General features: G+C 39.3%; 1 protein-coding gene across 10 annotated transcripts in view; it reads left to right on the top strand.

Annotated features, from left to right (window-relative positions):
* Nucleotides 1-4269: 4269 nt before the first annotated feature.
* The window catches only part of lrp4 (low density lipoprotein receptor-related protein 4), a 91757-nt gene continuing 84821 nt past the window's right edge, over nt 4270-11205 (top strand). For all 10 annotated transcript variants that reach the window (XM_067495603.1, XM_067495597.1, XM_067495596.1 and 7 more), the window contains exon 1: nt 4270-4605. In XM_067495603.1, the coding sequence (XP_067351704.1) occupies nt 4545-4605 (61 nt within the window). In that variant the 5' untranslated portion in view covers nt 4270-4544. The remainder of the gene's footprint in view (nt 4606-11205) is intronic.

Here is an 11205-nt window from a genome sequence, read left to right as displayed (position 1 = left end):
TACTAGGTGAAAGTGATGCTTTGTTTAAATTTAACATCCATTATCCAGGGTCAACTCATTTGAGTCTTTACACAGTGTTTTCCAGTGAACTGTGGGCCTGCGTCAACCAACCTTCCTCCCCAAGTTCCTCCGGGCTTCATCACAACAGTTTTTCTAAAAGCAATATTTGAAAATAAAAGCATTTGAAGTTCTTATAATCCCCACAATGAATTAATTCACTTGCAGAAATAAGATACATTTGCGCTGAGCTTCTGCATAGAGTTCGGCTTTGCTGAGTGACATGTGGGGTTGCCCCTTAGGGACAGAGCATGTACAAATATGAAAGAGAAAATAAAAAGAAAACCGTTTCACATCCAGGAGTTCTTGCTGTTTCTGATCAGGATAACTGTTGAAGTCCAATTCTGTCAGTTTGAAAGAAACATGTTAGCATTAGAAAAGAAACATGCAACACTAGCATGCCATAAAATCTGATATTCTGAAATGTAACTCCAAGTAAACTCTGAATAACATACAACAAAAAGGATGATCTAAAATAACGCCAGTTTTGATTTTAACCATAAAGCCCCTTTTTCTAGGACAAGCCTGCGGTCAAAACCAGTCTCCTTGCATAGGAACCAAACTCTAAATGTACCATAAAACCTAAAGCAAAATTAGACTAAAACGCCCCCAGCATTTGGTAACGACTGTCAGGGGGTTTGACATGATGAGGAACTTGTTTTACACTGTACGTGATCATTTGACACATAATTTGAAAAGCACATTAATTATTAACGCTTCATTATCAAATATTAATTACAAGTTTGATTGCTAAAAGAAGATGACTGTTCTTAGTCTCTATAATTTCTGTTTGATACATTGTAAAAGAAACAATAGATAGAAAGTTCTGTTTCTAGATGCACTGTTACTGTGTGTACTGTCAGATTGTCATTTTTCGTATATCAGATATTTATTTTTTTAGGCTCAGGATCCTAACTACATGCTCATGACCAGATCGCTTTTAAGTCTTTATACTTTTATTAAACTATGATAATGCAAAATGTCAATACAATCTCTTTGATGGAAAGCAAATTCATATTAATCCAAATTAGTTTCAAGCAACTGCAACTGGATTTTAATCATTGATTAAAATTTTGCAAAACAAATGAGAGCCTGGAACTTAGGTCAGGCTAAAATCTAAAATCAACAAGACAAAAGCTAAAATAGTTTGTAATTAGATCAAGCAAAGGTCATCATGGTGCTACATATGCATAACTGTGTGTTTCTGTCGCACACGTGACCACTGTCAATTGACTACGATGCTATAAATGTTCAGGAAGATGTTCAGTTTAATCAGATCCCGTGTTAATCTCACAGAAGAATGTTCAAATAACCAAGTGGTGGATAGAGAAGGTCACATATGCATTCTACAAATACACACACACACACACACACACACACACACAGACACACACACACACACACACTCTCATGTATGCATAGCTATATGTAGCCTACCTTGAACTCCCAACACCCACTTGATCTTCCATCTGTAGGAGCCTCCTCATCTCCCAGCACACTACTTTATTTATCAGCAGAAGCAAATCAGTGATAAGCCCGTAGCTGCTCTACCAATATCAAACACAAACAGGCTTTGGTCCCCACAACTTGAGTAATATAAACACACACTCTTACAGCCATGTGTTACACTGACCAAAAGGTGTCAGATGCCAGCGTTGTCTTGGAAAGCAACAGGGAACACAAAACTTAGAGGAGCCCTGGTGTGATTTTTTTTTGGCACTTTTAGTGATAAGGCTATTAGATTGTTGAAATATGTGTACTACAGCAAAGTTGTAAGCCCAGAGGGGAAGCCAGGGGTGGCATTATCCACCCCCAAAAACTGATTGGTCATTCTGGGTGCCACCCCCAATTAACATGAGAAGGTTTCAGAACAAGCAGAACTGTCCAAATCTAAGGCTGAAATAAACTATGATTATAAATAAATCAATATAAGTAATATTTATTTATTATATAAATTTAAGGTGTGTTTCTACCTTTTTTAACATTAAAAATAATTTGCATATGATTTCTTACACTGAAAAATCACTTCATATAATATACATAGTAATATACAGTGTGTTATCTAAAAAGCTTTTGTCAATCTGAGTTTAAAGCCTTTTAATTGTTTCTTCAAAATCCTAGAACACACAAAGTCAGTGTCAGTGTGTCTGCTTATGTCTGTTTGTATGTATGAGACAAGTCTGAGACCTGAACGAAAGCCCTCGGTGCAGTACAAGCGGACACATTAATCACAGGTTATAATTAAATGTCTCCATCTCTTCACCCATAGACACGATGGGAGCTGAAAGGGGCCACAGCTGCTGTCTGCTCATACTGCAGCCGGGCCTACTGCCCAGAGTGTGACCCATTCAGGTCCTGATCCTGGATTTGCTTATTGCTCAGTCACAACAACTGACAGCAAGACGTTGTCCCAAGACGTCTAAAGGCAAAATTGTTTATACCTGTTGTTAATAGCCATAGGGTAAATAAGGGTAAGGGTGCTGTCATACTGTAGCCTTCTCTTGACTGCACCATATTGCCTCCTGAATCTCTCTACATGAGCTCCATATCTTTAGGGTGTCTTTGTTGTATCAAATTAAATAAATGGGTAAAATTAATCAGTCTCATCTCAGATTCTTGATGTATTACTTTGTTGTAAACAAAAATAGAAAGAAGAAGTGGATGAGTAAAGAATTAAAAGAAAAGAGTAATTTTAATTTTGCCTTTGTGGACAAATTGCTTCATAAAATGGTGTTGGTTGTCACTGACCACACAGTTAACCAACAGCATTTGTGCCTAATATATTATTCCATTTTCTGGGATCCCACATGCAGGATTAACTAATAATCTAAAGACATGAATACCAATGCAATATTTTAGGAACTGGCTGTCTTTATGACTTTTCAATACACTGACACATATTTTTGTCCAAAACGTTGTTCATTAAAATGCTGTGTATCAAATCACAAATAAGTGATGGTGCACACCACTTTTATGGGGATGAAATGCAATACTCTGATGGATGCTCCACAGGAGAGCAGAGGGGAGGCGTGTGCAGAATGATGATGTCCTGTTTAGAGACGAGGGAGCTCACATCCCAACTAAAGCTGCCTCATAATTAGAGAGTGAGGTCTAAAGCCTCGTTTTTAGAGAAAGAGGGGAGACATGAAGCGTGACCGTAGAGGAGTGTGAAGTCATTCAGAAATATCCATCTATCTATCAATCAATCTATAAATTTGTTAAGCTAAGTAGATGTTAGTGCACTATACAGAGTTTTTGTCATGCTATATTTCCTTTGTACTCTTATCTGCATTTTTAAAAACCAAAAATTGTTTGTTATTGCTGTTTGTTTTACAGTAGGCCGGTTGTGTGTGTTTTCAACTTCTTTGTTTTGTTATGTATGTACCTTAGCAGGAGTAAAGAGGCAATGTCCCATTGTCCCCTTCTGTCTAGTTGTAGGCCTTGAAGTATGATTGCAGGGTTTCATACCATTCATACTTGTATACTAAGGTATACAGTACTTTATATTTTACTAAACTTATGTTCTTTTTTTTTTCAAAATCTACATTTAGAACCAGAAATACTTTATTAATCCCTGAGAAATGTGACTTTGGCATAATGACAAATGTACTTGTGAAAGACAATATGTGTTATCACTAGTGACTTTTTTGCCTTTATTACATTTTAACCATAGGAAAATCCCTGAATATTTTTGTTGTAATCTGAATAACGAGTGTGTAATAACTGTGGAAACTGATTTCATTAAGTGAAGCGCTTTCCCTTCACTCTGCATTAAATTGTGTGGGAAAGAATGGCACAACGAGAGGGAAAAAAATAAGTTTTTCCTCGCTGTGAGTAGCTCATCTCAGTCTAGTGTAGGCTCCAGATGCTGTCTGAGTTTATCATTTCAATAGCTGACCACCAGCCCCCTTTTAAAAAGACCTTGTAATTTAAGAAATGACACAACGAAAGCAGAGGTTCCGGAGGAGCCAATTTCTTGACGGGTGGGGAAGTTTGGAGATGTGAAGAAACTTGCGAGCTAAAAAAACCTATTTAACTCACTTAGATATTTACTTTATTATTTATTTGCTATTCTTGAATACTTTACATGCGGAAAATTGTTACATTTGCCCATTTACATACATGGTGATGAAAAGAGCACCGCGGTGGATACTGTCAACACCCCTTTAGCTTGCGTTTGGTACAGTCCACAGCTCCTTTTGGTGGCTACAGCGTCGGTAAGTGGAGCACAACATGTTGGAGACCATAACCGCGCTGCTCCTCTCACAGTGAACTTTTTAAGCCAGGGTTTGTCGCTATATCCATGAGGAGCTGCTGGAGGAAGTCGGGGAGAGAAAAGAGGCTAGAAAGTCCGTCATGGTATGAGGCTAGTGTGAGAGTCGGAGCGTCTTCTAGCAACAGAAGTGCGTTTATACTTAACAGTGCGGAGAAGAAGAGGGAAAAGGAAAAGGGAAGCCCGGAGAAGTGAGAGAAAAGCGGGGTACAAGATGCAGCTGGCCGCGGTGCTGTGGGGCGCCCTGCTAACTTTGCCCTTCAGCCAGGGTCCAGGTAAGAAAATGTCGGTGTAGTGCGTGTGAAACCACATGTGAGCGTGTTTTGGAGGAGGTGAACTGGGTTGTTTTGCACTGCTGTGCTTTGGTAGTGTTGTGTTTTTGAACATTGGGTTGACTCGCACATTCAGACACGTACACCCTGCAGCCAAGTTTACCCCTTAAATGAGTGCGTAATTTAGGTGGTGAAAATAGAAACTGTAGTGGAAAATGTGCGTTCATTCTTTTTTTTTTTTTTTTTTTTTTAAATCTTGCCAACATGCTGTGTGAAAGTGTTGAAGCCGGTGGTGCGAGCTCATAGATTTGCAGCATTTGATTGTTTTTGAGTCATTTCACTTACGAAAATATATATTTTTTATCTTATTTTTATCACTTCTGACTGTCTTCATTTGTAGATCAGCCTACGTATCCTACGTGCGTTTGGAAGTCGATGGGTTTTAAATACTGTAGTACACTGAACTGATTATTTGCGTGAAACGATGTGAGTGTAATTTTTGGTTTTGCACGCAGTTTGGAGTGAGTGTGTCAGAACATAAGGACTGTGTGTAGTACAATTGAAGGGGTGTGTGCATATGCCCGATGCCCTGACAGATCTGCATCATAACTTGATTGCCGTCGCTCCTGGGTCACATGAGAATAAAAAGTCTTTATGTTAAATCTTTTAAAATGCAGTTCTAAGCTTTGTCTTGTCTTATATGCCCAGAAGCCAAGAATAAGAATTTAAATTCATGAAAGAGAATATGTAATGGATTTTGAGCTGTTGCAGGGTTCATAGGCTGGTAGAAAGTACTTTACAGCTACTTAAAAATTTACTTTTATGTGTCTGTTATGCAAATAATCCCCTGACTTCAAACAAAACTGATTCTTTGTGGTATGGCAGCAAGCTTGTGGATGCCCCTAGTCTCTGTTCCGTAAAGAAAAGGACAGACAACCAGGCACACAACTTTGTACTGTGATTGCAGGTGAACTAGATTATTTATCTTTGATACCCCACATCCTGTGTCCCCCTCCAACAGCACTTGTCATAAGTCTGAGGGATTTCCACCAACCCCTTCCTATGTTTTCTCTAACACCTTGTATTTACAACATGTTAGAACAGCCGCTGGAATGCAATGACCCTACTGAAGCATTTTCTAAACAGACAGGCATACACACACACACACACACACACACACACACACACACACACACACACACACACACAGCCATTCATGCTGGGCTTAGCTTCATACATACACAGTTGCACACAGGTGCCATGCCCTGTGACATTACAAAAGATTAACCCGGCAGAATAGAAAAAAATTACACCAGTAATTAGCTGGTTGGACCTGAAAAGGAGGTTGCTGTAATTGCTACATCTCCTAAATGTCACCAGGAGACTGTCTCTAAAATGTCAGCCAGATAGGACTCAATATCGCATTGAAAACAAATGCCCCCCTGGATGAGCCCCATCCTATTTATGGTTGTCTTTCATCCTTTCAGATGGTCTTATCAACTTTTTCCTGCCTCAACTCTTTATCTGCCACTGTGGTTGTGCTTGTTTGATTGTGGGCTTGTTCTGTCATAAAGCTGTTATATCTGTCGGGGACTGTCTTAAACACTCCACGGTCTCTTGTGTGTGAATCTGAACCGCTGCTTTTGGCATCTAACATTCACTTTTCAATTTATATGTGATCATTTCCATACCAGGAGTTCCAAATATAACATTTTTCCCCTGAGGAGTTTTTTTTTTGTCAAGATGGAAAAGCCTTGGAAATGGCATTTAAAGGCATGTGACACTGGCAGTCAAACTCCCACTAATGGCGTTATTTTAGAGATAGTGGCTCGTAAAGGCAGCATCTCATACCACAGCTATTCGATGGTCAGGATACAGGGGAAAACCAACATCGATAAATACTCATTTGAACAATTCTGACTAAATAGACTGTTCAAAGCAAAAGAAGAATTCTAGTGTGCTAAGACTTGGATCATTCATCCTATTGGCTACAAATATTGGTATAACCCTGACCTAGTCTCTTGTATTTTCATATATACACTATGGATTTATGGAAAGATGAGCCGAGTGTTAAAGGCTATAATGTCTGAACTGTGTACAGTAAATGGCATTATAAAGGGCAGCCGCCAGTCCCGGCTGACAGTACATGACCCAGGACTACGATTTATTAGTGTGACGTGTGTGTGAGGTCAAGATGCCATCTCAGCCTTGTAGTAATGGGCTGAGTTGGACAGATGGTGTGTCAGAGAGTGTGTTCTACAGTTTAATGATGTGTTATGGGCTAGCATGATAGCATTTCTGACCATCCTCCCAGAACCGTCCGGAAATAAAATCTAAGCCGTCCCACAATGAATGTGAACTGTCCTAAAATGAATGTGGACTATCCCAAATCTTTACTTCTTAATCTACGTTATTATTTGTTAAAATCACTGTGACTCTACTTACAAAGCAAGAATAACATAATGTTATAGGTTTGCCATTTAGCCTGTCTTCACTGGAGTGAAGCACCAGAGGTCCTCCATAGAACCTCTGGTGTTCCACTTACAGCACTGTGGCACATAAGGTTTGTCTTTACAGTAGAGCAATATTGACAGATAAATCCATAATCCAACAGGAGTGGGGTCAAAATTTCAGTTTCTATGTTGCAGAACTGATCAGCCATAAACTGAGACAGTGCCGCTCCAGAAAGCCGACAGGTGGGCAGCTGTCCAAAAAACGTCTTTGTTTAGTAGGGTCTGTTGATTTTATCCACTGCAGCCAATCAATGAAGAAGATAAGAGGTAAAATGCCTGGACAGTAAGGCTGCATGATCTATAGTTTCAGCACCATCACGGCAATGTGTGGATTCTCAATTTCTGCAGATGCACAACCTTTCAAAAATTACTCTGATCACTTTAGAATTGATTTATTCCTTTCAGCTAATCAGGTAATATGGTGAAAATTTCTGTAACTTTTCATATTGCGTTGTATATATCACCAAATTTGTCTCTTTTACTTTAGCTCTAGAAAAGGCTATTTTCAGGGACAACATAGCATTTAAGAAATTTGGCTTCTTTTGAATAATGTAACAAAATATTCGGCAGTGGAAGATGTTTATATTAAATGAGGCAAGGTATTGAAAAAGCATAGTTGTGATATTGGTTTGGGAAACCGAAAAATCATATCGGGACAGAAATTTTACACCTCATGAATCCCTTGAGATCAAGTGTGCCAGGATTTGTCAGATCCTTCCCTTAACTTCTCTGCAAAAATGTCATGGTTTTTTTTATGTTAATAAACAATTTTCTTGTTGTCTAACAAGGCAATCAACCTGATTGATCATTGCAGCAGCAGCGGTAGTGAAGGAGTGGCAACTAGAAAAGGGACAAAAGAAAGAAAATCGGCGTACAGCAGGATCTGAGAGAACAGGCTGAAGAGGAAGTGGGGAGTTTAGCCATTTGTTTGCTCTGCTGCGCTGGTTTTTGGTTAAGGTGACTGCCAGCCTCTGTGCACTTCACAGCCACTTGGATTCCCTTGTCACATTCATTAGTCCCCTGACAGTGCCCTCCTCATCCTGGACTAACACACACTTACAATAATGTGCTCTTTCACAGAACCCACAGGCATGGTTTTGTGTACCCAGCAAGCATTTGAATGTAAATTTATGACTTTGTCTTGCACAATAGCCTCCACACCATATTTGATTAAGTGTCCTCTGAGTAATTGTGTTGGTAGTATTAGTGTTGCAATGTTAATACAGTATTTCTAATAACTCATGCTACAGACAGATTTATTACTTGCCATAAGCTGTTTATGGTACAGATTCCAATGTGAAGGGGATGATACTTTCCTCAGATGTGCAATAGTTGTTAAGGGGGATGTGGCTGTGGTTCAGGTCTATGAACTGCTACTCTTTTGTCTCTACCCCTGGCGAGGTTTGATTGTTTTGGCATGTGCACCTTAACCTTTCACCCTGGTGAGGAGGGTGGAAGTTACATATGAAACCCAAGCTGTGTATTAGATGAGACTGTCTGATCTATTTCTTATTTTTTAATTGTGGGTGTGTGGGATTTAGTCCATGTCCTCCTGGTCTAGCTGGTTAGGTTGGTGTTGGTCAGCCTTTTGCTTTCACCGATGGAAAGGCAGAGTGGGCCACATGATACCCCCACCGTGCTTTTTGTGTTTCTGCTTAGGGACTGGAATTGCAACCCCCCACCCCTCTCCACTCTTCTCCTCATGTTCCTCTACCATCCTATAGATCACCTGGCTCTCTCGCTGCTAGGTCAGCCTCCTCTGCAAGAGACCCCTAGGTCCTTGGGGTAGTTTCTGATTTCGGTAAAACAATGTCGTTGCTCCGGGGCCGTTTCAGTCATTTGCAGCACCAATGTATATCACTGATGTCAGCCTTGAGGGCGCAGGAGCAACTACTTGGAGTCCTCAGCACAGAGACTAACAAGTGTAACAACAGAACTGATCTGCTAGTAGTAATCTGTGCTTTTAATTCTGTCCTATTGTTTAGGCTGTTGCTTTCAAACACTGCACAGATGCTGAGAGGCAATGTTTGTTTATGCAAATTAGCTGATTTATGAGAAAATATAGAGTGGGGCACACTTTATCATAGGCTTGATGATTCACACTAGCAACAAGATTTAATTGAAAGCATTTATTTTAAAATTTGTTTTAGTTTAATGAAACCTTTGAATACTGTCAAAGCAAATGCTTCAAAGACAGATTTCCATCACTTATATTACAACAATGTTTCTCAACAACAAGTTTGAAACCTCAGTTAACACTTAGATATGCAGTATGTCAAGTGACCTCACTGCTTCAGCAAATGTGACAGGATACTGTTACTAGCTGGTGTCTTTGTGACATGGAATGCAAACCACATCACTGCAGAGGTTTGGTATCAAAAAGGCTGCGTTTTTCTTTTTTTTTCTTTTTTTTTTTTTTTAAGACCTTGTAGTATGAATCTGACTTCCTCGGGGGTTGCAGATTATTGGAGACTGTAATAAACTCTGGTTTTCTCTGTCAGCGGGGGTCTGCTGTAGAGGACAGAAAGATAAGCAGGGCTGGAGACTCACTGTCTGAGCACAACCCAGGGAAGGGGGCAGGGACACAAAGACATTTTGAAGGACACACGTACAGATCCATAGTAACTTAATTTTTCAGTGGCTTCATTCCTCTCTAGCTATGACTTAGGGGAAAGGCATTTGCAAGGATGTTAATGAAATTCTAACAAATGTAGAAGAAGACATCAGTGCGAAATGATCAAGTCTTTGCCAGATTGTTGTAATGAAAGGTCTCTTTCCATCCCAGAGCATAGTCTCAGCCGTGCATTAAAAATAAGCCACTTATGCGTGTGTATTGTTTCTGTAACGAAGACATCATCCTTTTCACAGACAAAAAGAAGACATTTGTTTGGTGCCAGTATCTGTATGGATTCAGTGCTTATTGAAGGGCAAAGGAAAATTTGTGCGGCCATAGTTCCAGCGTATCTAATAGGTTAAACTGCACAGTAGACCACACACACAAACAGAGTTTGAAGATGACTTTTGTCTTGGGCAGTAAAAACATCTGAACAATTTTTCAGTGCTGACAGTTGTCCCCTTGTCATTTTTTTTTAAGCGTCTCCAGCAATTTTGGAAATGAATAGCCAGTTGAAAGGTTTTCTTTTTGACTAGACGACAGTTAATCATCATTAACCCCTTTTGTGTGAGAATAGTTGTTAAACAAACTTTGTTGAGCCACTCTTTAGACTGAAGGTTTTTGTTGTAGCAGTTACATCATGAATATTATTACAATTTCTGGAATATTTTGGGTATGTTCATGATTGGAAGTAAACACACCCAGGAATTATTTTCTATTATGTTCTACTGTATTGTCATTGTCTTTTGTGTATGGTTGTTGACCAATGCATTCATTTTTTCCTTCAGATTTTAAGTATATAAGAAAAATATATTGCAGGCTGTACTCTTCTAACCATGAAGACAGTAGACAGAAAACACATTGTGTATGTGTTCAGGATATAAATAACCGGACAGACACACAGACTTCTTTACTAACTGGGCATGGCCCTATTTACTATGATGAGGTCAGGGAGTAAGTGTGTGCTCATACTTGTTTTGTACGACAGCTCACAAACAGCTTGCCATCTTTGTAGCTTCATGAGAGACAAAGCTCTTTGTTTGAATTAATGTCAAAGTTGGGACTTGTTTTTCTCCATAAGATTTGTCTTCATGCCACCATTTTGTTTTTGTTGAAAACACACACACACACACATACACACACACACACACACACACACACACACACACACACACACACACACACACACCTGCCTCTTTACATTAGCATTTGACTAGTCCTTTTTTCCTCTACAAGGGAAAACTCTACTGAAAATCTGTGTTTTGAGTAGTAAACACTCACTACTTGTAAGATGCAAAATGTTTCTAATTCCCCCTTCAGCTTAGATTGCAAATAATTTTAGTGATTAACTGCAATATTGAAAAACACTTTAAGCTTCATCATAAGTAAAGGAGGTGGACAGAGTTTTGTTAAAAAATAATCACAGCTCAGAGCTGCATTTCAGTTTCTGTACTTCTAGAAGTTTTTGACACAAAG

Source organism: Channa argus, chromosome 2 (assembly GCF_033026475.1).
Source record: "Channa argus isolate prfri chromosome 2, Channa argus male v1.0, whole genome shotgun sequence".
NCBI lineage: Eukaryota > Metazoa > Chordata > Actinopteri > Anabantiformes > Channidae > Channa > Channa argus.
The sequence above is the reverse complement of the archived record's forward strand: the minus strand, read 5'-3'. Positions and strand labels throughout refer to the sequence as shown.